Genomic DNA, 26,281 nt, shown 5'->3' with positions numbered 1-26,281 from the left:
AGCGTGTGGTTGTAACCCAAGGCCTGACGGGATCTGAGAAATCCTGGACCCAGGAATTGCATGGGCAGGGGAGATTGTCTCCACAAACATCACATCACTCCTTAATGTCCCCCAGCATCCCCCTGCATGTCTTGGCACCCTTGGGCAAAAAGAAAGTAAACCATAGTAATATAAACACCTCTTTATTGCAGACATTTCAGGCACAGGTACATGGAAGAAGCTGTATTGCCGATTTTATACAGGGTGGTTTAAGAGGCAGCAGGTTTCTGCCTCTCCCCAACCTCCTCCACCCCCCAAATAACACAGCAGCCTAGAAATCCGTCTCACTGAAATCTCCTGAGTATGCTGTCTTTCCAAACAGCACACCATCCAGCTCTGTGCCCAGGGTAGCCAGGCAACAAGTGGGGGTCTGAGTTAAGTCCTTGGCTTCCATCCAGAGTGCAGGAGGGAGGGAGGTGGTGTTCAAGGTCAAGCAAAGCTGTGGTGCCCTCACCAATCCTAAAACCCCTACAGGACACCAGCCCAAGTCCTTGGATTGGTCCTAGCCTGTGGTTGCTACCCTGCTACCAGTTTTACACCACCAAGGCCTCAGGGCTAAAGGGCCAGATTTGTATTAGGCAAGTCCTGTTCCCCAAACTGAGGAGCAGAAACTGCCTCAGTATTAGAGATTTCTTGGGATTTGAAGATAATGTGAAGGGGTGGGTGGGTGTGTGGTAAGGGAAGGACTAGGAAGAGGCCTAGAGATGCCTTGCAGAGGTCTCAGAGGTGAGAAATCCTAGAACCTGAATCACTCAAACTCAGATTGCGTTCTTTTACAGCTCTAAATCTATACTCCAACTCAACTAGGCCTGGATCTGTGGGCATTGGAGGCTGGCTATTCAAGGCACTCCCCTTTGGGCAATGATATCCAAAGCAGCTGGTACAGCATCTAGGCTGCCCTCTGCTTGGCCTGGGATTTATGGGGCACACTAGATGTGATCCTGACTCTTCTGTAGATAAAACAGGCCCCTCATCCCTCAAACCTCTGCTCACTTGGTCTTGCTGAGCCCTCAGTCGAAAGGGACTGAACCTAATGGGCCAGTGGGATTCTGGGTCATTTCACCCATCATTAGGGCCCTGATGAGACCCAGTAGAGAGGTCAAAGGAGGTGTCAAAACTGACTGCAGAGGCTTCACTACAAGGGAAGCTTCAGGCCAGACCTGAGCTCTCCCAGTCTGCAGCTCACTTTCCCAAGACCAGGTGGGCCCTGGAGGTAACACCGTGCCTTCAGGACTTCTGAGAGAAGTCAGTGTTTTCTCCTTGCAACAGGTATTGCTGAGTTGGGGCAGAGGTGGGACAGTAAGACATGAGAGAGCCAATGCGGCAGGGTAGTTATTGATGGCCAGCCAACTGTTAAACTAATTAAAACAATTTAAACTGTTAAGAAAATTTTCGTGGTTTTATTGTATCATGAGGCATTGAAACATCTGAACAAATCAATATCTGGGCGGTGAGGCAGCTGCTTTTTCCTTCACTTCTTTGGGTTACTAGAGCAACTTGTCAGTAGATTTAAAAAAAAAAAAAAGACAACCTTTTGCATTACTTAAGTCTTTCCAAGGCATGCGCTGGTACAACACAAACTTCTCCTGTCAGATGCAACTAGCCTAGTGTCCAAACATCATGCACAATACCTCGGTGGTAGCAGCAGCGCACTGCGCCCACTCCCACCGTGGCCCTGCTCATTTGTGTATGATATTTGGAGCATCTGGAGGAGTGTGAATAGTATTGGGAAGAGGAGGGAGAAGGAAACAGCATGAGTGCCTGGCTGGGAGGAGGTCAGCCAAAGTTGTGCAGGGCAAGCCTGAACATGTCATTGGTGCAAACCCAAGCATCATTGATGTTCTTTAATAGGAACATCTGGTGGAACCCCATGATGGGGTCTTCGTCAGCCTGTGAGGAGAGAGAAAATGGTTCAGTAAGGTGGCCAAGGACTAGGAAGGGTATTCAGTGGGAGGGAAATGCTGATTTTGGGATCAGGCCCTACTGTCTTGGACTCAAATCCTAGGAGAAGTTTGAAGTCAACAGGCCTTGAGAGGGGGAAGAGAAAATGCAAAAGAAACAGGAGCTCCAGGAAACTGCTTTGCTCAGCAAGTCGAGGACCCAGCAGTCACTCAAGGAGTGGTGACATGGACTCCAGTAGGGGACTGTTACTTGGCACCAACCTGGCCCATTCAAGGGTCAGCTGCCTGCAGAAGGCCCAACGAAACCTCAGGGCAGTGCAAAGACCCAGTGGCTTGGCATTACAGACTCATCCTGCTTCTATATGTCTTGTCCTTTTCCCAAAAAAGCCTCTAGAGCAGTGCTCTCCAATAGGACTTGCTGCAGTAACAGAAATGTTTTACATCTGCACTGTCCGATAGGCAGCCACAACTGACTATGTGCACTTGAAATATGACTGATGTGAAGAATTAATTTTAATTTTATTTTAGTTAATATAACTTAAAAATCACATGTAGAAGATGGCTACTGTACTGAGCTATGCACTCTAGGCATCACTTTTTCTGGGTGCCCCTTGAGAAACAGGTCATATGACAGGGAGGGCAGGGGCATAAGGCTCTCCTCTGCCTGCCCATTCCTCCCTAGCAGCAATATTATGACTACTGTGAGGGAGAAATACTCTATTACCTTGAGCTGGCCCACAACCATGCTGATGATGCAGCTATCTGGTGTGGGCTGATGGTCTTGTGCCGTGATGCTATGCTGGATTTTCTGGAACGGAAGGCTCTGTAAGAGAAACAGCAGGTGGTGGGCTGCAGTCATTTAAGTGGGGAAGGAGCTGCCTACAGCCCAGCCCTGGCCTGGCCTTTACTTACAGATAATTTCTCCACAATGGCAGTTTTTCCCTGGAATTGCTGTCCTTCCCACGTAAGGCATGAAGCGTCAATCTGAAAACCAGGAAACCTGAGGTCAGGGCTTCAGAGCACAAGGAGTATCTCTGAGGCCCTGAAAGGACCCTGAAAAGGGTCTTCCTTGGGGAAATGAGTTCATGTCTTAGTTTCCCTGTTTGTAAAGAAGGGAAAAGAGGATAGCTTCCAAACTGTTAACTATTAACAACTTCCTGGAGTTCCCACCGTAGTGCAGCAGGTTAAGGATCCAACGTCATCTTTGCAATGGCTCAGGTCACTGCTGAGGTGCAGTGTCGGTCCCGGGCCCAGTTCAGTAGGTTTAAGGATGTGGCATTGCCGCACCTGTGGCTCAGGTTCAATCCCTGGGACTGTGTGACCAAAAAACCCAAAAAGCAAACCAGAAACAACTTCCTCTATTAACAATTTCTTTAATTATACCCTATAATCACACAGTTCAAGCTCTGAAAGTCTAGGTAACAAAATACAAATTTATTAATAAATAAGCTCATTTTCCACTTTTTTTTTTTTCTTTCTCAGCCATGGCAAGGCACATGGAAGTTCTGAGGCCAGCGATCCAATCAGAGCTGCAGCTGCGACCTATGCCACAGCTGCAGCAACACCTGGATCCTTAACACACTGCATTGGGCCAGGGAAAGGAACCTCATCACTGCAGAGACAACACCGGATCTTAGCCTGCTGCACCCACATCAAAAACTTCCTTCCACTTTTTGGAGTTCCTGTTGTGGCTCAGTGGTTAACAAATCCAACTAGGAACCATGAGGTCACAGGTTAGATCCCTGGCCTCACTCAGTGGGCTAAGGATCCAGTGTTGCCGTGAGCTGTGGTGTAGGTCACAGACATGGCTCGCATCCTGTGTTGCTGTGGCTGTGGCATAGGCTGGTGGCTACAGCTCCAATTAGACCCCTAGCCTAGGAACCTCCATATGCCACAGGTGCGGCCCTAGAAAATACAAAAAGACAAAAACACGCACACACAAAAAAACCTTCCTTCCACTTTTTAATTCAAGAAGTTATATGGCCTCTGATAGGCATGAGCTCCAGGCTGGCTATATGTGGCCAGGGGTCAGTCAAAAGCCATCCTCCTGTGGGGTCAATCAGCACCAGTCTCAGGAAAGCCTCAGAAATAACTTTGAGGGAGTTCCCATTGTGGTTCAACAGTTAACAAACCTGGCTAGTATCCATGAGGTTGCAGGTTCTATTTTTGGCCTCGCTCAGTGGGTTAAGGATCCAGCATCACTGTGAGCTGTGGTATAGGTCAGACATGGCTTGGATCCCGTGCTGCTGTGGCTATGGTATAGACCAGCAGCTTTAGCTCCAACTGGACCCCTAGCCTGGGAACCTCCATATGCCACGGGTACGGCCCTAAAAAGACAAAAAAAAAAAAAAAGAAAAGAAAAGAAAAGAAATAACTTTGAAACATCCTATGTCCATCACCGTCTCTAGAACCCAGACTGAGTTCCACAGGGGCCCTTCCATGGGATCAGGGAGGGGTGGAAGCTGACAAGGCCTAGCCTGGGACCCTCTCTGTCATCAACATGTAACTTATTAGCTTTACCCCCTCCACATCTCCCCTGCCACAACTTTTGGGGGCAGAACTCAAAAGTGTCTCTGCTACTTACTAGCTATGACATTAAGCAAGTTACTCCCCCTATCCCCGAGTCTCAGTTTCCTAATTTTTTTTTTTTAATTTTAATTTTTTTTCCCATTATAGCTGGTTTAGTGTTTTGTAAACTGTCAATTTTCTACTGTTCAGCAAAGTGACCCAGTCACACATACATATATATATACATTCTTTTTTCTCACATTATCATGCTCCATCGTAAGTGTCTATAGATATAGTTCCCAGTGCTATACAGCAGGATTCAGTTTCCTGATCTCTATAGGGGTCATGTGTTAAGGATTATATAAAATGAAATACATAAAAGTACTCTTAGAACCTTGCTAACTCTTCTCTAGGTCAGAACTGCCTTAATTGATTTTTATTATTTTTGCTTTTTAGGGCCACACCCATAGCATATGGAAGTTCCCAGGCTAGGGGTCGAATCAGAGCTGCAGCTGCCAGCCTAAACCACAGCCACAGTGACACCAGATCCTCAACCCACTGAGCGAGGCCAGGGATTGAACCCGCATCCTCATGGGTACTAGTCAGGTTCGTTTCCAGTGTGCCACAATGGGAACTCCTTAATTGATTATACTTTTTATTTATTTTTGTCTTTTTGCCATTTCTTGGTTTGCTCCGGTGGCATATGGAGGTTCTCAGGCTAGGAGTCGAATCAGAGCTGTAGCCACCAGCCTATGCCAGAGCCACAGCAACGCGGGATCTGAGCCGCGACCTACACAACTCACGGCAACACCGGATCCTTAACCCACTGAGCAAGGCCAGGGATCGAACCTACAACCTCATGGTTCCTAGTCAGATTCGTTAACCACTGAGCCACAACGGGAACTCCTCCTTAATTGATCTTAAAAGCAATGAGGTAGAAGTGCCAGGACCCCAGAGTCAGATCAGTTTGAGTTTTAAAAATTCTTTATCTATGATAATGACAATCAAATACCTGTGCTGGATTTGGCCTTCCACTAGTAAGATCCCTTTCTTCAAAATTTCTGAACTGGCCCTGATTTATTGGTGGGAGGCACAAAGTGGTTTGCCCACAGCCTAGTCAGACTCTGAGAGTGTGCTGAACGACTCTTATCACTCTTATATTGGGCCAACTGCTGGGCATGGCCTGACCACATTTATGTCTTGGGCATGGTCGGACAATACAGGTAACTCTTGGTGTATATGAACATCATTAAAAGAGCAGCAAATAATGCCTGCATAGATGGGTTTCTCAAGACACACAGCCTCCTTGGACTAACCCCATCTGTTTCCTATGAGCATTCAGAGGCTTTGGGCCTCCAAAGTAAGCCGGACCTGGGGCCTCCAGGAGAGATTGGCACTGCACTAATGGTGCTCATAGCTGCTTCCTCCAGAGGGCACCAAGAGCCCTAGCCTGTCTGTTGCTGCCCAATCTGGAATAGAGATACTCCTAGGACCATAGACTGGCAGCCCAGAGCCCAGGGCACCAGGGAACTGGGCTAAGCCCCAAACCCCCTGTCCCATGGACAGTAGCTCAGATAAAAGGGTACAGCCAAATCCAATGAATGCTGTCAGAAGCTGTGAACTGGAGGAACTGGCCCATCATCTGAACTGATCTCCTGGGGTCCCATTCCAGTCCCAGAGCTGAAGACTTACATAAATTGCGCCTAGTTGGGTTCTGTCGTTATCAAATAACTGGTAGTAATGTTGAATGAAGCTGGATCCAATCTGCTCCCAAATTGGCTTGTCTCCCATTCTGGAGCGTCACCCGGCCTCGTTGAGACCTGCAAGGCCAGCGAGAGAAGCATTGGTACCTTGGTACTGCAGAAGCAGGAGGTAGCCAGCTACTGTCTCTTCACTGACCCCTACCACTCCCAGATCTCCTTAAGCAGATTCCTTTGCCAAGGCCTGTTCCCCCAGGGACCATAGAGAGGGCTCAGGGAACTGACAGGTGATCCCTCAACACAAACCAGTGCAGGAAGCCCAGAGGTGGACCAGACTCAGACCTTTTTTCGAGGAGTTCTGGTTGATGAAACAGAGGAGTGCTAAGATCGTGGATGGGGAGAGGGTGGGCCAGAACAAAGGAAGGTCAGAGCAAGTCTAATGGAGGGATGGGCTTTTATCTTTTTTTTTTTTTTTTTTTTTTTTTTTTGTCTTTTTGCCTTTTCCAGGCCCACTCCCGTGGCATATGGAGGTTCCCAGGCTAGGGGTCTAATTGGAACCATGGCTGCTGGCCTACGCCAGAGCCACAGCTATGCCAGATCCAAGTCACATCTGTGACTTACACCACAGATCATGGCAATGCCGGATCCTTAACCCACAGAGCAAGGCCAGGGATCGAACCTGCAACCTCATGGTTGCTAGTCGGATTCGTTAACCACTGAGCCAAGATGGGAACTCCGAGATGGGCTTTTAAAAAGGAGCTAAGCATGTCCCCAAATCTTTTCATTTAATGCTCTTAGCAACCTGCAAGGCCAGAGTTACTGTTGTTCTTCCCACTTTGCACCTTGGGAACTACTGATTTCTGCGTGTGGAGTGTCTTTTATTGCAGGCTTCAGACCCCCTCCCTGTCAGCACTCAGTCCCTCAACACTGCACCAGAGCCTTACAGGCAGGTGGAAGAAGACCCAGTGTGAGTGGGAGGAAATGGTTCCTCAAGGGCCCACCTGCCATAAAAATAGCAAGTGACACCACCTTTATCTTAAGGGGGCAGTTTACTTCTCCAAGGCCAAGTGACATCTCTTCATTTCTTCACTGATGGGGGTTATACCTACCCACTTCAGAGCTGGGGCCATGAGTTCAGAGGATCACAGGTAATAACTGAGGGGAAACTAAGTCTGTGAGGGGGAAACCTGTCATACCTTTACATCCTCATCCCAGCACTGGCTTCATCAGAAGGGGCTGCCCTCTCTGATCTGAGGGGAGAGGAGCCCCCCTCGTGACTACAGACACCAGAGACCCAAGGCTACTAGATGGAAAAACCAAGCCCCAGATGAAAGTCACTCAGGCTTTGCTAGGTCCCTCTTGGATAGGGAAGCCGGTGTCTCACGGCAGGATCCCAGAACAACAAGCCTGTATAGTTTTGTTGTCTTTGACTGTATAGGAGCCCACCACCCTCTCTCTTGATAACAGGACTCTGGATCAAAGCAGTAAGGAGGTGGGTTTGGCCTTGGCAGACAACCGTTAGTGGCAGTGTGATGCAAGTCACTGCCCTTCTTAGGGCCTCAGTCCCCTCCTTTCCAAGGGGGTGGAACCCTGATGTTGCCATGTTTGCAAGTCTCACTAAAGGAATGCTAAGTGCTAGCTTGCTGCAGTCCTTATGACCTCACCAAGGCCAGAGGACCCAAGGGGAAGGACACTGTAAGGGAGCAGTGACTTAGCCCAAATCTAGCCAATCTCCCAGCCTGTGACCAACACTCTAGCCAATGGGGGTCCAGGAGGCTGAGCCGGCTTTATTTTAGATCCCCTAGGAGGTGGTGGCACTAAAAATAGCAGCTCAGTGCTAGGATGACTAAGAAATGTCCAGGAAAGTCTAAAACAAGCAGAGGAGAGAGCCTGGACAGGGCCAAGCCTGCGTGAGACAGGGTGTGTCCCAGTTTACACTCTGCCAAGAAACAAATCAACAAGTGGGAAGAACATAAGAGTGACAGCTGGTCTCAGCTGCTGTCTTGGTCATGTTTCCAAGGGGTCAGACTGTGAATGTATCTACACATAAACTTGGGTTACTGGAGACAGGACACAGCCCCATATCTCACATCTCTGACCCTTCCAACCTAGAATTCACAATGCTTGGCTCACTCACTGCAGCATGATCCTACTGAATCACACCCCTAAGATGCCTTGCCCCAGCCCCTCTGCTAGAGGAATGGATGAGGGCCATCTCTCCCTCAGTTCGCAGTAATCCTCAGGGAAGCAAGCTCTAAGAAGAGATCTTGGAGAAAGGAGTATACCAATCAGAAGAAACAGCATTAGCAAATGCCTGCGGCCACTAAGAGATAAGTGCAGGAAACTGGGAAGCTGGAGATGGAGGGTGAGGGGAAATAAGGCTAGAAGGTGATCCAAAGAAAAGTGTGAGTTCCCTGGTGACCTAGTGGTTGGGGATTCAGCATTGTGGCTGCTGTGGCTCAGGTTTGATCCCTGGCCCAGGAAGTTCCGCAAGCCATAGGCATACCCCCACCCCCACCCCCCAAAGACAAGAAAAGTGGCACCATACGGTGGAACAATACGGAGAAGGAAGTGTGGGGGTGTTTTTTCCCTTTTCTACATTGTTTTTTGGGGGGCTTTTTTTGTTTTTTTTTAGGGCCACACCCATGGCATATGGAGGTTCTCAGGCTAGGGGTCGAACTGGAGCTGTAGCTGCTGGCATATGCCACAGCTCACAGCAACGCCAGATCCTTAACCCACTGAGCAAGGTCAGGGATCAAACCTGCAACCTCATGGTTCCTAGCTGGATTCATTTCCACTGTGCCACAATGGGAACTCTTTCTGCATTGTTCTTAACAGTGTAATAACTCGTTAATACAAAAACTACTTGGGGAGTTCCCGTCGTGGCGCAGTGGTTAACGAATCCGACTAGGAACCATGAGGTTGCGGGTTCAATCCCTGCCCTTGCTCAGTGGGTTAACGATCCGGCGTTGCCGTGAGCTGTGGTGTAGGTTGCAGATGTGGCTCGGATCCCTTGTTGCTGTGGCTCTGGCGTAGGCCGGTGGCTACAGCTCCGATTCGACCCCTAGCCTGGGAACCTCCATATGCCGCGGGAGCGGCCCAAGAAATAGCAACAACAACAACAACAACAAGACAAAAGACAAAAAAAAAAAAAAAAAAAAAAAACTACTTGGCAGAAGTAGTGGTGGAGTAAGAGGGTGGAGGGATTAAGGAAGAGAAGAGCCCTTTGGCCCAGTGCACAGGGCAGGGCAGAGTGAGCTCTCCTGAGGAACATGACTGTTCCAAGGCTCCTAGAAAGTGTGAGAAGTAACCTTCAAAAGTATATGGATCAAAAGACTTTGCTTTAAAGATGTCAGGTGGGACCACTGAGGCCAACACCAACCTCGTTTTAAGCCTGCATGACTCTGATGTGTGTATGTATTTCCATGCAGTGATCACACAGCCAGATGATCAGATTCCACTGTTACCCCACCTTACACATGGGAAAAGTGAGGTTCAGCAACATGAGGGCTGATACTGGGTCCTCTGGTTGAGGCCAGTGTTTTCTTTCTGCTAACTTTGCATCCCTCAGCTCTAAACCACAAGGCTGGCTATGTCCCTCCCCTATAACACCCTGACCCTAGGGTTAAACCCAAACCCCCAAAGCTCCATAGGTGGTTATCCATACCTGTCCCTGACTCCTCAGCCATTCTCTCTTACCTCCATCCAGCTCCACACATAAATGCACTAGAACTCACTGTGCTTGCTCCAGGTTTTTGGGGTTTTTTCCCTGACCACATCCTTGGCACGTGGAAAGTTCTATGCTAGGGACTGAACCCATATCACAGCAGCAACACAAACCACTGCAGTGACAATGCTAGATCCTTAACACGCTGCGCCACAAGACTACTCGGCTCCCTGTGTTTTTTCACACGAGTCAGTCCTCCGGCTGGGATGCCACCTCCCCTTATCTGCCTGGTCAGTTCCTACTCCCCCCTCAGGTCTGTTCAGATGCTACCCATTCTGGACCTCCTTCCCAGACTCAAACGTTGACCCTAACCCCAAGTGCAAACCATATCAGCACACCCAGGGCCCACTCCTCTGCCTAAATGCCGTGGCTCTGGGCTCTAAGGATTCCTATGTGGTTCTTGCCACACCCTATCCCACCCCCTCAAGCCCCCAGCACAGAGCATGGCCCAGAAACTACAGGATTTATAGTTTCTGACTCCAAATCTTCCACAAAGGTTTCAACTCATGGCTAGGAGGCAGCATTTCTGAGTAGGGGGAAAGCTCCCCTCCCAACCCTATGCAACATAGAGGAGTAGGAGGCCAGGCTGGCAGGATGTTCCCCAGGATGGCCAGCGTGCCCAGACTTTGTTTCTAATACATTTACTGTGAAAGCAAAGAAACAAAAGCCAAGGCTTAAAGGCAGCCTCACATTAGACTTGGGACTGACCTTCAGGACGGCTTCTCCTATGGCTCTTCCAAGAGGGCCGCTGACCACACCACCTCCTGCTTCACCTCAACAGTCTGCAGGCTGACTGAGGCCAGGCTCCACAAGGAGCAGAAATGACCTTGGTGACCTCTCGCCCACTTAACACCAGACTTCACGGACCCTTAGGTCTCTGTGGGTGCAAAGACCCTCTGAGAATATCTTAAAAACTGTGGCCCTCTCCCAATAAATGCGTACAAAGGCAGAGTTCTTGCTGTGGTGAAATGGATTAAGAACTCAACTGCAGCAGCTGGGGTTACTGCAGAGGCAAGAGTTTGATCCCTGGCCTGGTGCAATGAGTTAAAGGTCTCAGCACTCCACAGCTGTGGCACAGATTCAATCCCTGGCCCAGGAACTTTCTATGCTGTAAGTGCAGCCATTAAAAAAAAAAAAAAAAAAAAAAAAAAAAAAAAAAAAATTTGCAGAGGCAGAGATGCCCCAGACTTGTGAATGCTCACTCCTGAGGTTGTCATAGACTCCAGGTTAAAACTTCTGGTCAGAGTTCCTATCATGGCTCAGAGGAAATGAATCTAAAATCCATGAGAATGCAGGTTCGATCCCTGGCCTTGCTCAGTGGGTTAAGGATCCAGCGTTGCCGTGTAAGTCACAGACATGCCTAGAATCTCCTGTTGCTGTGGCTAGAGGAGACCAGTGGCTATAGCTCCTATTAGACCCCTAGCCAGGGAACCTCCATATGCCCCGGGTGTGGCCCTAAAAAGATAAAAAACAACAACAAAAAGGATAATGGCAAATATACACCCTCATCCCCTTAATAAAGAAATCAATAAATTTTTTAAAAAAAACCTTCTGGGGAGTTTCCGTCGTGGCTCAGTGGTTAACGAATCCGACCAGGAGCCATGAGGTTGTGGGTTTGATCCCGGCCTCGATCAGTGGGTTAAGGATCTGGCATTGCTGTGGCTGCAGCATAGGCCAGCAGCTGCAGCTTCGATTAGACCCCTAGCCTGGGAACCTCCATATGCCGAGGGAGCAGCCCTCGAGACGGCAAAAAGACAAAAACAAAAACAAAACAAACAGAAAGAAGTTCCCGTAGTGGCTCAGTGGATAACGAATACCTGGCCTTGCTCAGTGGGTTAAGGATCCGGTGTTGCTGTGAGCTGTGGTGTAGGCTGCAGACGCGGCTTGGATCCCGTGTTGCTGTGACTCTGGTGTAGGCTGGTGGCTACAGCTCCGATTAGACCCCTAGCCTGGGAACCTCCATATGCCGTGGGATCGGCCCTAGAGATGGCAAAAAGACCAAAAACAAACGAACAAACAAACAAAACAAACCAAAACAAATCAATCTTCTGGTCCAGGAGATCCCATTAAGTAACAGAAAACTTCATTTTTATCCTCAATTTTTTTTTTTTTTTTTGCTTCATAGGGCCACTTTCGTGGCATATGGAGGTTCCCAGGCTAGGGGTCTAATCGGAGCTATAGCTGCCACCCTACATCACAGCCACAGCCACGCGGGATCCGAGCCGCGTCTGCAACCTACACCACAGCTCATGGCAAAGCTGGATCCTTAACCCACTGAGCAAGGCCAGGGACAGAACACGAAACATGGTTCCTAGTCGGATGCGCTAACCATTGCGCCACGACGGGAACTCCTATCCTCGAATTTTGGATCAGTGTTTCCAGTATTTCAAAACTTACAACAGCAGTGTCTGTTTTCGCTAATGTGTATCAGAGGTAGAAATACGCTAAGGGCTTTACATGCATTTGTCCTGACACCCTATCAGTCAACTTCCATGTTAGAGATAAGCAAAATAAGGCCCAGGAAGGTCAGCTAATTTGTGCAAGGTCACAAACCTAATATACAGTACATAGGTTCCATTTTGGATGGAAGCAGGTTTAGTGGACTTCAGAGCAAGGACTCCTAGCTACAACTGGTCTGGAAATAAAAATGAACAGCACGTAGGGCTGAAGCCCCAATCTCTGACCTTAGCTTTCTAAGGACAGGTGCAAGACAGGCCTGAATCAGGGCTTCTGCTTCGAAACAAAGGGACCAGGCAGACACCAAACAATAGGCGTTTTCATGGGTATGATCTCACAGTTTTCCCAAACCTTCAAGGTCACAACCCCATTCTACGAACTCGGCAAAGCAGAGTTAGATCCTGGACCTGAGGCAGAACTAGGGGCAGGAGAGTGATGGGGAAGAGAACATTCTAACTCCAGTCTTATGCACAGAAGGATGCTCACCTGGTTGAGAGCCCAGGACCGAGGCCCACAGAGAATGCCAGCAGATGTGCTGAGCTTGTAGTGGGATCACTGAAATCAGCACCAACCACAGCCATTAGCCTCACACCTACTGTCTGCCAGGTCTCAAAGAGCCCTGAAGCAGAGTCTGGGAAGGACTCCCCCAACAGGTGGGACTGACAGACAAACGTGCCTTAAACCCAGAGCACAGGCCTGTACTTCGGGGAGTAAGCGGGAATGTGCTGGGCAGCAACCCAGACAGGAAGACACCGCAGGGTGCCTGTCCTTCAGGAACAAACTGTCCCCCACCTTTTTTGTATTTTTAGGGCTGCACCCATGGCAATATGGAAGTTCCCAGACTAGGGATTAAATGAGAGCTACAGTTGCTGGCCTACTTCATGACAACACGGGATCCGAACCGTGTCTATGACCTATACCACAGCAGAGGAAACTGCCCCTCTTTCTATGATCTGAGAGGTGCTGTGCATCATGTCCTATGGCCCTTTAATGACTTCCTTTCCCATTCTCACTGACAAAGTCTCAACCACTTATCCTGCCTTCGAGGCCCTAGATGACCTGGCCTCCTTGCTGTCCAACCTCGTCTTCTACCACCCACTTCTTCCCTTTCTCTGAGCCACTCTGGGCATTTTCCTGCTTAGCCTGTTCTCACCTGAGGGCTTTGCAGTTTTTGGTCCTACCTGGATCACTCATCTTCCTAGATCTTCATGTGCCTAGCTCCCTGTCACAAGCTCCTTGTCACATAAGTGTCAGCTCAGATGTCACCTCCTCACAGACACCTTCCCAGACCACTCAGTCAAAAGCAACCACGCAGTTACTCGTTTCACCACCCTGGACGCGCCACTGCACGAGATCGTCACACTTACATATTTGCTTATGGTCCATTTTCCTGACTAGGGCACCCCTATTCCCATGGTCTAGCCCAGCCATTCTTCTCTGGAGAAGTGAGTTCTGAGCAAACCCTTCTCAATTTAAGTGGCCAAGTGACCCACTTCTCCTCCACTCACACTTTCTATACAAGTTGTTAGGAAACAATCCTTTACCTTCCAGCCAGCCATCAGTCTGAGGCCTGTGACAAGTGGGTGTGACCTCAACCTCGTCTCACCTCCCAGGTCCTGACCACCAAGCGGCAGCTGTGGCAGAATAGCAGGCACACTCTCACACCCTCAAAGGCCTGGCCTCTATCCTACTCTCTCTCATGGTTGACCCTTTGACCCTGTCTCCTCATCAGTAGCTATGAGGATGTCAGAGGTAATCAACTGAGGGTACAAAGAGGACCAAACTCTAAGTAGTCACTGGCAGGTCCCAGGTGAACACTAGGTCAAGAGCTAGGAAGAAGAAGGTGGGTACCTCAGCCTCCTGTAGACATCACACTAAGGAGCAGCCTTGACCCCTGCAAGGACCAGCAACTTCCTTATCCACCACACTCTTGCCTGAACTCTGGAAAGAAATTGGCCAAGGTATGGTACCCAGATGGCTGGTTAGGACAGAACCCTTTTCAGAGGCAGACCCCTGAGGTCTAGGTGCCCCCAGCACCCTAAGGACTTTTCCTTCTCTTCTATTTGGAGAAAAGGCTCCAGAATTTTCAGGCCACCCTCACTAGCCCAGAAGCCAAATCCTGAGACCCACATTCTGGTCTCTGCTCTGTACTTAATTAGTCCCTGAATAGCCTCCCTTTCCCAGGTGGCTAAAAAAGCTCATGAAGCCCTGGTCCTAGACAGCTCCCATCCATGAACTTGCTGGTCTGTGTACTGTAAGTCAAACTCCCATAAGCCAAAGAGTTACATGTGTTCTCTTTTTTGAGCCTCACATCCCTGCCAAGTAGGTATGATTACCATAACCTTGTAGATGAAGAAACCAAGACTCTCAGAGGTTAAGAAAGAATTCAAGGAGTTCCCATCGTGGCACAGCGGAAACAAACTGACTAGGAACCATGAGGCTGCCGGTTCAATCCCTGGCCTCACTCATTATGGATCCAGCGTTGCCATGAGCTGTGGTGTAGGTCACAGATGCGGCTTGGATCTGGCCTTGCTGTGGCTGTAGCATAGGCCAGCAGCTATAGCTCTGATTAGTCCCCTAGCCTGGGAACCTCCATATGCCACGGGTATGGCCCTTAAAAAGCAAAAAAAAAAAAAAAAAAAAAGAAAGAAAAAAAGAAAGAATTCGAGACTATACAAAGCCACTGGCACTAGCACTAAAAAGTCCAAAAAATTGGCCTGGACTGGAACAGGTAAGAGTCCACATCAAGTGGCAAAAATCACATAGGTAGCAAAATAAAGCCGTGAAGAATGGAGCCCAGGCCTACTCTTCCCCTCTGAAACCTTTCTGTCCTGATAGGTATGAGTGCGCTCCATGCCTATCAGGACAGAAAGCTGCTAAGTGCATGGCAAGCCTGTCAAAGCAGGTTCACAACCTACGAAAGAGAACTTGCATTGATCTGGGCCTAAACCACCTCGGTAAAGTGGAACCAATGTCTCTACAGAACATCCTTCCAGGGGGCCGGTTTCTCCCCTGGTGAGACCCAGGAACTTTAATGGAGTACCTGAGGCTTTAAGAAATAAATGTTCCAGGAGTCCTCCTGTGGCACAGCAGGTTAAGGATCCAGCATTGTCACTGCAGTAGCTTGGGTCACTGCTGTAGCAAGGTTTGATCCCTGGCCCAGAGGAACTTCTGAGTGCCACAGGCATGGAAGGAAGAAAGGAGGGAGGAAAGGAAGGAAGGGGAGAGAAGGAAGGAAGGCCCACCCATCAAGGAGGTTCTGCTCAACCCCAGCAGACAGAAATTCTGCCCAACTTTCAATGTCCATCCCTGTGGAAAACTTTTTGGATCCACTCCCCTCTCTCCAAAAGGACTATCCCCTTTCACCTCTGAGGAGGGTGCCTCTGTGTCTTACTCTGGGAAGATGTCCCGATAGTTATCACTTGAATAGGTGACCTGAGAGGGTCTCCATGAGAGGCAGAAGCCACAAACTCAGGCAGGCAATGAGAAGGCCACAGACCATGAAATGCTGCTGAGGTTCTCAGGCACTGGGATAACATTCAGCAGAGACCCCTGGGGGATGGAGGAGCAGGCTACAGAAGACAGCTGCTAGACTCTACAGCCACAGCAATCTGCAGTGGTGGCATTCAAGTCACTCAAGGGACCCCAGACTTTCCTGTGCCCAATTTCCCAAGGTACGCCTTACTCTTTGGTCTCCCCAGGCACTGGGGAGGAGAGTGGGCCCACTAACAGCCTTTGTTCTTCAGGGCTCTAATTGTTCAGAAACTCCTCTTTGGCACAGGGCCAAAAGGCCCTTTTGAGTCCTTTCAACTTAGCCCTCAGTACATAATAGAAACATCACATCAGACTCCTCCATTCCCCACCACCAGGACTTGGTAGGATTTATTATTCTACCTCCAGCCTCAGCCCAGGGCCTGACATATACAAAGGACCCCAAGAATGACTGCTGAATAAGACAGATCTTCAGCAAGAAGTTCCCGTTGTGACTCAGTGATAACAAACCTGACTAGTATCCATGAGGATGCAGGTTTGCTTCCCAGCCTCATCAGTGGATCCAGTGTTCCTGTGAGCTGAGGTGTAGGTTGCAGACATGGCTTGGACCTGGCATTGGTATAGCTGCTATTCAACCCTTAGCCTGGGAACTTCCATAAGCTGTGGGTGTGGCCCTAAAAAAAAAAAAAAAATTCAAACAAGATACTAATACCTCAATATTTCCAGAAATTTTTTTTTCTTTTTTGGCTGCCCCACAGCAATATGGAGTTCCTGGGCCAGGGATTAGATCGGAGCCATAACCCTGAACCTAGTCGCAGCTACAGCAACACTGGATCCTTAACCCACTGTGCTGGGCCGGGTATCGAACCTTCATCCCAGCGCTTCCAAGATGTCGCTGATCCCATCGTTCCACGTTGGGAACTCCTAGAATTTTTTGACATAAGATGCCTTTCAGTTCTAAATTTAAGAATTCTTTCACTTAAATCAATCTTCCAATCCCAACTCACCAACTGCAAAGACAGCAGAATAAAGTGAAATGTGGCTCAGAGAGAGGGTTCCATGTCACTAAGAGACCTAGTTTTTTGTTTTGTTTTATTTTGGGTTTTTTTTTTTTTTGTCTTTTTGCCATTTCCAGGGCCACACCCATGGCATATGGAGGTTCCCAGGCTAGGGGTCTAATCGGAGCTGTAGCCACTGGCCTACACCAGAGCCACAGCAACGCAGGATCTGAGCTGCGTCTGCGACCCACACCACAGCTCACGGTAATGCCGGATCGTTAACCCACTTAGCAAGGCCAGGGATCAAACCCGCAACCTCGTGGTTCCTAGTTGGATTCATTAACCACTGCGCCACAACGGGAACTCCATAATGGACCTAGGTTTGAGTTGTCTGAGAACCCAGCTTCCTTATAGCCTGCCCCCTTGCTTATGCAGCCATATCCTGACTGTCCCATGCCAGGCCCGACCCCCCAAGTCAGTCCTACATGAATAGAGAATGCAGACTGATTCTAAAGAACCTCAAAGCTCTCCTCTTATCTCTGAGACACAGATGGCATGCCAAATTCCAGAAGGGTCAAGGATTTCTGGGGGTCAGGATGCCTAGCAATGGCAAGCTGATCAGAGACAAAAGCTATAAGGAACTTCTTGAAGGACTGGAATGAGAGGGAGGGACCTAAATTCCTCCTACTCCTGGGTAACCATTGAGAAGGAACAGGATCTTTTTGACCTTGAAGAAGACCCTTGTGATCAAGTCACCTGGGGTTTTGGAATGTGTGAACTAATCCATAGCCATAAAGTCTTATTCACCTGAAACTAGTGTCCTAGAAAGAACCACCCCAGACAATCTCAAAAAGATCTTGCAACAACTGTTTATAGCACTGAGAGCCAACCACACTGACCTTATGTGTGTCCAGTGGGTAGTCCCTCCTTGCTGCCCACCTGCACTGGCAAACTAGGCCTCTCCTGAGCCTGCTGAATGAACCTGACTTCCACTTGCACGTGGGCTAAGATGTGGAAGGAGAGGTGAGTTCAGACGGAAGGCAGGCCCTGGTAAGGAAATCTGGACAGACCCTTGCCTGTCCTCCTTAATCAGAGAGAATGCAATTTGACTGCAGGAAAACCTGAAGGCTAGAGTTCAATGACCAGAAAAATACTACCTGGGGAAAAACTCAAGGAATAAAAAAATTCAGGGATGGTGGCCTTCTGCATCATGGGCCGAACTCAATTCTCCAATGCTGAGGCCAGGTCTGCAAAGATTCAGCTGCGTCTTCAGTCCCTGCAAGAGCTGTGGCTCAGAAGCTGCACTGGGTCAGAGGAATCAAGGTTTGACACACTATGTTTTCTCCATATTCCATGGTCTTCTCTGGACTTGTCCCTTACTACTCAACCAAGAGTGCCTTTACAAACCCTGCCAGAAGACTATTCTATGGCTAGATATTCCCCTTCTCCCGCAACTCAATGGAGTCTCTGGAGTCATCATTACAGGCAATTTCCGCAGGCCCAACCAGCTTCCTGCCTGTTCACAGGTGGCTCAGCTGTCGAAAAGTGAGCAAGCAAGTGAGGGAAGCCTGACTTTGTGCAGCCCCCAGCTCTAGTTCTGCCACCTAGGCTTCAAAAGACTCTAACACTTTCTCTTTCTTTTTTTAATTAAAGTACAGTTGATTTACAATGTTGTGCCTGACAGAGTTTCAATCTGAGCCCCAGAGTCCAAATGTGCCCCATGCCCAATGTTGCTTGCAGCCCAGCCTCCTGCTTGGCACTAGGCTCATAGACCTCAGATCCAGATTCTACTTTCCCCTCAATTAAGCCCCAACTTATCGTTATCATTCTTACAGAATCATCCTCCTCTGTGGGAGGAGGTCAGCTGACTCTGGGAGGGGAAGATGCAAGGATTAGACTGTGCCCAAGAGAACTAACAATGTGTTGGAGGCTCAAAAATTCAGCCTCACCTCCCTCGCTTCCTTCCTCCCTCCCTCCACTAACACAGCTGGCCAACCCACCGACGCTGGGGCCTGGTCACCGATAGAGAGAAGGGCCAGGGAAGGGGCTGAGGGTGTCCGGAGCCGCCTCATCACTTCGGGCCAGATCCTCCAAGGCTGGCTGGGGGTGTTGTCCCACGTGGAACCCCCTCCTGTTCCAGATTCCCTGATCTTGCCCTCTAGGGAGAAGAACCTTTGCTTGAGTTCCAGAATGGGAAATAGGTTTCGTGCACCCTCAGAAGGCAAACAAGCGAGGGAGTGTTCACCCATATTCCAGCTGAACTATGGTTGTGAACTGGGTGAGGGTAGAGCTGCGGCAGGTGGGCGCCCTCACCCAATGCTGACTCCGGAGCGGGCCGGATGGCACTTGCCCATCCCCGGATCCTCGGCAGGGGGGCAGCAGGACGTGGGGCTCGGGTCGGCCCGCTAGCCTGCCGGCAGAGTTTGCGGGACTTGGGCAGGCCGAGATAGGCCAGACAGGGCGGGGCCCAGAGAGCCCCATCTGGGTGGTCCAGACCAGAAAAAAAAACTAGCCCCGGCGCAATCGGGTGTGCCCGCCACACGCACGAGTACACCCGAAATAGGTTCCTGGCTGTCCCTCTGTGTTTCCCCCGGCCGCCGCCACAGAGGACCGGCGGGAGGCGGAGCCGCGCTCGACACATGGCCCCGGCCCCGCGCGGCTTCGGGCGGCCGGGGGGGGGGGGAGGAGGGGAGGGGAGGGGCCGCCCCGGGACTAGCTGCGGAGGCTCCAGGCGACCCGGAGCGCGGCTCCTGCGGCCCAGCCCCAGCCCCGGAGCGCTAGCCCCAACACTCACCCGAGGGGCTGGCACGATGGCGGCAGCGGCGGCGGCAACCTAGCGCGGTCTGCGACGGACTGTCCCTTCCCCCCTGCCTTCCCTTGCCACTCCGCTGCACTCTGGGAAACGGAGTCCCCCCATTCTCCTTTCCGGCGTAGGTGCGCCGGGAGAAAACTACAGTTCCCGACGTCCTATGCGCTGCGGCCCAGACACGGCCCGGAGCGCGGGAGGTGATACTAAGTCAGGGAAGGAGGCTGCCGGGGCGAGCCCCTGAGAATTGTGGTCTAGCGGAAGCCTCTGGAACAACTCGAGCTTGGCGCCAGGCTGGGGTCAGGGCTCTGTTGTCGCCAGGTCCCAGCCGGTCCGGCACCGCCCCTATTGCGCGGCAGTTCAGTGTTGGCCCTGCCTCCGTGAGATCTGGGCCTGGCCCCAAGTTGGCCTAGCAGCCCCTCCCTGGGCCCCTGAGCTGTTTCCGCCTGCAAAACCCCCTCCCCTTTGGCGCTCTGGCCACCCCTTTGACTCTTTCTGAGCGGTGCTCTAAGGCCCGCTGGGGTGGAACCCATAGCTTCTGTTCCAGTACTTGCGTCCTGCCTAGTGCCAGTTGGACCCAAAGCCGATTTCAAGCAGGAGAGGCCTTTCTTGGGCTGGAGACTCAAATACCAAGTGGGGCTTAACTAGAGACAAGATTACTCTTAAGATTTCTACAGTTAGCGTCTACAAAACATTCTCAAGGGGTATTTTGGAGCAGGCAGGGCAACTGAGTTTCATTTTATTAATAAGAAAAGAGAAATAACTGGTTTGCTCAAACTTTCCCCATGATTTAAGTGATGAAGTTGCAATCTCTCTCTCCCACCCATTTCCCTTTTCTTTCAATGCCCATTTTCGTCGTTTCCTGGGCAACACATACATTTGAAGTAAGCCTTTTGGGAAAATTCTCTGCAGCTAACCTGGGGGTAAAACAGCTACAAGGCTTCTCCTGGACAGTGATCTTGCGGTACTCTTAGTTCTTCCAGAAGAGTTTTACACCTTCACAGATCCTCACTCCTACCCCCACCCTTCCTCCTTGGAATGGCTGGTAAGACTAGGCCAGGTTTCTGTTTTTTAAATCCCAGATCTGTATTAACTTTGCCTGACTAGATTCTTGTCTTATTACTCAGTCATTGAGACACTGCATTGCCCTGCTTGTGGTGTATTTAGGACCTCCTTTGCTCAGCTTTCTTCCTTTCCCCAGAAGCTGAAATACCTGCTAGGTTGAGCGCTCACAATATCCAATACAGGACAGTCCTGGCCAGAATCTGGCCCTCACCTTGTCTTGAGAGTGCTGCTGAGAGGCTCAAGTAAGCCAAAGCAGAAATAGTGTAAGTCCTTTCAACAAACAGGAGCTTAAGGATACACTAAAGAACCCACGTTGAGCCTGGGAAAATCCTCACTCCTAGTGAAGAAGAGCAGGGACAGTTAAGAAACTGATCCATTAGCTGCTTGCAAAGGGTTTCAGTCCCAACTGGCCTGGAACAGCACTGCTGGGCTTTTACCACATTAAACTTGCCAGAACTAACCCTACAAGAGATACAATCCCTTCTGTAACTAGGCACAACCTGTGCCCCACCCGTCCTCCTCACCAGAGACTTGGGATGTCAGTACCAAGGAGCCAAGAAAAGAGCAGAATCTAAAGGGACATTTTTGAGTCATTCCAGTTCGAAGCCACAGGGAAAGCCCTCAGGGTAAGTGGCATTTTCTGTAACAGAGAAAGGAGTAATGTTGTATGAAACCTAGTTAAGTGTCCAGCTGTACCCCAACACCTATAGAAACATGGCTAGCTTTAAAGGCATTTGGAACTGGCTTTGAGCTAAAGTACTTGGAACTAAAGATAAAAACGTCATTCTGCCCCTATAATATCCAATCTAAGAAAAGACATTAACAGGCAAGAAAATGAGTCGAGGTCACAAATCCCAATTCCTATCGTTAAAGTCCTCTATGGATCCACCTCCTTCACAATGAAAGTGTACCCAGGTTAAAGTTATTTGTCCAAGAGTCCATGGATGGTTCTAGTAACTGCATTCCCATGTGTGCCAGACACTTTACTAGGCCTAAGGACTACCTATAATGGTGAGCAAAATTCAACTCCACCTGAAAATTCATAAGGAATTCAAAACCCTCATGTAAGTGGGCTGCCACAATTCAGTTTAGTTCTTACATGTTCCTTCTCCCAGATGAAAGAACACAAGGGCCCTCCCATGGACAAACCAGGATAATTTTGGTGAAATTTCCAAACTTTCTGGGGTGAGTCGGAACTCTGTGAAGACCTTATAAGGCCAGGATCTGTATACTTAGAGACCCTTTGTGGACAAACCTGGTCACTGAAGCATCTCTACTTTCAAGGTCAGACTGGTCCTTGAGACCTAAGATGGAAAAAATAGAGGCCTATCAGGAAGCCCATCTCCCCATGTTTCGGGGACCCTTAGCTGAGTCCTTATAAAAATAAAATGGCGAAACCCAAATAAAAACCTTACTTTCTGTTTAATTCGTTTTGCCAAACAAACACAGTGAAAACTTTAGTCTGACTAATTGTACAGAAAATAGAATTTGTAACCAGTAGCAAACATAACAGTATAGACCTAAGTCCCTGGCAAGCTGGATATCCATCAAGTCACCCAGACGGCCTCCTGGGAAGGAGGTTCTGGGAGGCAGAGGCACAGATCTGCCAGTTCCAATCAGAGTTACAGGGTACACCTGGAAAGGAAAAGCACAAAAAGTAGAACTGATGTTACTTGGATCTCTTATCACTACACAGGTAACTTTTCTCTGATTGCTGGCCAAATTCAAAGGTGTTGTCTTCCCAAACCCACAGTCCCTGGGCATCCAGCCTGCATCCCTAGGGTATAAGTTTCAAGTTCAGTGGTTCTGAAGCCTCTGCTTAACCAGAACCTGCAACATAAACTTGGAGGTGGGGGTGAAGGTGGGGAGGAGTAGACAAAGTCATAATCGCTGGTGTCACCAGTGTAGTCTGAGGTCCCAGACTTCCTTTAGGAGGAAACAAGAGAGGGTGCCAGGTCACCAGCAAGAGTCCAGTTAAGCCTCAGTACTGTTAACCAGTGTCCCAGAAATATGAGAGAGTTCAACAGCGGTGGCCTGAGGTCCCCCTAAGATGGTAGGAGTCCAGGAATCCCGAAGGCCGTAGGGGGACTCGTTCACATTCCGTGCTTCTTGCGGATGACAGCCATCGCCAGCAGCCGATCCTTCTCGCGGAGTTCTTCTCGGAGTTTGGCCTCAGTGAGACGCAGGTGACGGATGCTGCCCTTCATCTCCTTCATCTTCACCTCCATCAGCGCCAGGATGTCCCGCTGCTCGTTCAGCTTGCGCAGGAGCTCCTCCTCCGTGGTGCCTGATGACAACGAGTAAGAGTGGTCGGAGCCAGTATCAGGGAAGCCCTCTTCCCCTACTACCACCAACTGGGGGCCCATGGGGCACTCAGCGGCCTCCAGCCCCGCTGTAGCAGCCTCTAGCTCCGACGCAGCAGCTGCGGCGGCTGCGCCCTCTGCGGCCGCGAACTCCACTTGCACCGTCAGGTCGATGGGCTTCACGTCTTCTCCCGTGGGAGTGGTGGGCGCCGGCTGGCCAGATCCAGGAGCCTGGCTGCTGTCTACCGCGGCCTGAAGAGTGAGGAGCACAGCCGCAGAGGCAGACACTAGGTTCGGCTGCAGCTGGCCCGTCTGGGCAGTAGAGGCTGACGGCGACGGTTGCGGCGGCGGCGGCGGCTGCTGCTGCTGTTGTTGTTGCTGCTGTTGTTGTTGTTGCTGCTGCTGCTGCTGCCTGCGGCGGGCGGCTGCAGCCCCCGCGGGTCGCCGTGCTACTTTGCGCTCGTTGACGCCGCGCAGCGGGAAGATGGTGGGGACCCGCACGGTGTAGGTTTTGCGGCCGCCCTGGAAGTGGACGCTGCAGAGACGGTGGCCTGTGGTGGGCTGGAAGGTGGAGAAGCACCCACTGACGCCAGCACGGGACACATTCTTGAGCCAGAGGCGCCGCAGCTCAGCGTCCTTGGGGAACGTGTAGAAGTGCAACGCCTTATCCCGGTGCGAGTTGTTGTAGCAGCCCGGCACGCAGCACGTAAAGCCAGGCATGGCTGCGCCGCGCGGCCCGGCCCGGCCCACCGGCCTCCAGAGCCTTTCGACGGCCGGGTCTATCTGCCGCCGCCCGCCCCTCGACGGGCGGCGCCGCGCGAGGCCTTGGGCGGCCTCCCACTACTGCCGCCCGGTGCAGCCGGCCTGGCCCGGCGTCCCGTGCCCAGAATACGCCTCCCGCCGGCCCGCGCCGAACCACCCGCCCAGCCGCCCGCCTGCGCTCCGGAGTGGGCCCCGGGGACGCCGCGAAGGACCGCCTGATAAGGAGGACTACGCCCCCCACAATGCACCGCGCCAGAAGCAGCTCACTTCCGGAGCGGGGGCGAGATTATTCCGGCCCCTCTCCGGGGCACTGCGACAGCCCACGTAGAGCAGATTCTTCCCCTACCCGGCTTATCCTCGGCGGAGCAGAGAGACCTATTTGGTTAGAACGCTGACTCTTGGAGCGCCCTTCTTAAGGACCCAGAATCCTGAAGCGGATGGGGGGGGGGCAGGGTCGGGCGGTGAGTGTTTCCCTAGTGCGCATGCGCCGAGGGCATGTGCCCAGGAAAACTACAAATCCCTCAATACCTTGCGCTAAACTTGGCGGCTGCGGCCTGGAGCGCCGCCTAAAGGAGCGGTCTGGTTACAGCGGACCAGGATTCGGAGGACACTGTGCTGTAGCCGGAAGCAGTCATCCAACGCTGGGCCGCTGAGTCCGCTGCATTCCTGCGGGGGAGGGGAGGAGGGACCTAAATCTCAGCGCCCCAAAAGAACCTCTGGAGTCCCTTTGTCTGTGTTGGAGGCTCTCTTCGACTCAGCCGCCGCTTTTGTTGACTCACTTATTGACTTAAACATAGTCATCACTAGGCGCCTACTGTTCGCGGAGCACAGTGCAGGGAATAGGAAACCCTGCCGGAGCCGGACAGACCTGGCCTATCTAGAGGGATAAGGGTCCATCTTTTGGATAAAATAATGTGAATGCACGCTAATGGATGTCTTATCACAGAAATCAAATCTCCAAAAAAGTTACCAAGACGCGGGGTGGGGGGAGTCCCCGTCTTGACGGAGCCTAAAGGAATCCGACTAAGAACTGCGAGGTTGCCGGTTCAATCCCTGGCCTCGCTCAGTGGGTTAAGGATCCAGCGTTGCCCTGAGCTGTGGCTTAGGTCACAGAGGAAGCTAGGATCTGGCGTGGCTGTGGCTCTGGCGTAAGCTAGCAGCAACAGCTCCGATTAGACCCCTAGCCTAGGAAATTCCATACACAGAGGTCTACAAAGAAAAAAAACGAGGAAAAGCTTGGGAAGGCTCTTGCCCCAGGAAGCAGCCTATGATATCCTGAGGCAGAAAGCAGCTAGGCTCCAGCCTTAAAGAGCCTCAGGGGTATCCAGAATAAGGAGAAGCACCTAAGGATACCAAACTGGGCCAAGTTAAAAGGTTTGTGATTTTATTATGCTAGCGACTGGGAACTGCTGGGGGGCGGGCGTCGTTAATGAGAAGATGGGCAGGATTTGTATTGTAACAAGTTACCTCCCATTACCTCGACCTCTCTGTGGGCAAAGTGTTCTAAAGGGCAAGGGCGGCTGTGGAGAACCAGCGAGAAGGCCAGGCACTCATCGGGAAGAAATACCTATAAGCTAGCCCTACTTTGCGGAGTTCCCTCTTTCTCCCGCTTATTGCCCTTCTTCACCGTTTCTCCGGCCTCTCCCTCTTCATTTTTTTCTCTTCTAATTGCAGACCGTAGGTATGAATTCAAAGCCTAGTATACATTATTTCTAATTATTTTATATAAAAATGAAATTTATTAGGCTTTTAAAAAGCTTGAGAAAAGAAAATAATAGCACTTCAAGTTAACTTACTTTTTGTTGTTGTTACTCTTTTTTTTTTTTTTTTTTTTTTTTTTGTCTTTTGTCTTTTTAGGGCTGCGTCTGTGGCATATGAAGGTTCCCAGGCTAGGGATCAAATTGGAGCTACAGCTGCCTGATGCCGCAGCCACAGCAAAGCGGGATCAGAGCCACGTCTGCAACCTACACCACAGCTCACTGAACGCCAGATGCTTAACCCACTGAGCAAGGCCAGGGATCAAACCCCAATCTCAAGGTTCCTAGTCGGGTTCGTTAATCACTGAGCCACGAAGGAACTCCCCCCCTTTAGTTATTCTTTATTGTAAAATGGATCCATACTTAAAATGTTTTAGAAACATATAGGACAATGGGAAAAAAGAACTATTCTTCCGGTGCCAGCACCCAAACATTACCTATTTTGAAGAGACAGCAGTGAGTTATGGCTTGACGCGAGATTTTAATTCTCTGCTCAGGAACTGAACTTGGGTACCCTGGCTGAAAAGGAAGACTCCTAGCCACTAGACTGGCTAGAGGCTAAAAGAAGAATGGCCCGGATTGTTGCCCTCACTGAAAGCAAGGATCTTTCAAGGAGGCAAAGACTGTGAAAACAAGTACAAAGTTTATTGTTAGAACATTTGGGATAGCATATAGAAAAGTAGTCTCTTGGAGTTCCCGTCATGACTCAGTGGTTAACGAATCCGACTAGGAACAACGAGGTTTCGGGTTTGACCCATGGCCTTGC

General features: G+C 50.4%; 2 protein-coding genes across 2 annotated transcripts; both read right to left on the bottom strand.

The window, feature by feature from the left end:
• On the bottom strand, positions 167-19,900 carry NUTF2 (nuclear transport factor 2). The gene is made up of 5 exons (XM_003126922.5): positions 19,617-19,900; positions 6,141-6,268; positions 2,853-2,924; positions 2,665-2,763; positions 167-1,929 (listed from the first exon to the last, which is right to left on the bottom strand). Exons 2-5 carry the CDS (start codon positions 6,237-6,239, stop codon positions 1,816-1,818), a joined length of 384 nt encoding a protein of 127 aa, XP_003126970.2. The 5' UTR covers positions 6,240-6,268; positions 19,617-19,900; the 3' UTR covers positions 167-1,815.
• THAP11 (THAP domain containing 11) lies at positions 22,787-23,716 on the bottom strand. Its single transcript, NM_001246182.1, is given in 1 exon segment — positions 22,787-23,716. A coding segment is annotated over 1 exon segment (930 nt).

Source organism: Sus scrofa, chromosome 6, assembly GCF_000003025.6.
Source record: "Sus scrofa isolate TJ Tabasco breed Duroc chromosome 6, Sscrofa11.1, whole genome shotgun sequence".
NCBI lineage: Eukaryota > Metazoa > Chordata > Mammalia > Artiodactyla > Suidae > Sus > Sus scrofa.
The sequence above is the reverse complement of the archived record's forward strand: the minus strand, read 5'-3'. Positions and strand labels throughout refer to the sequence as shown.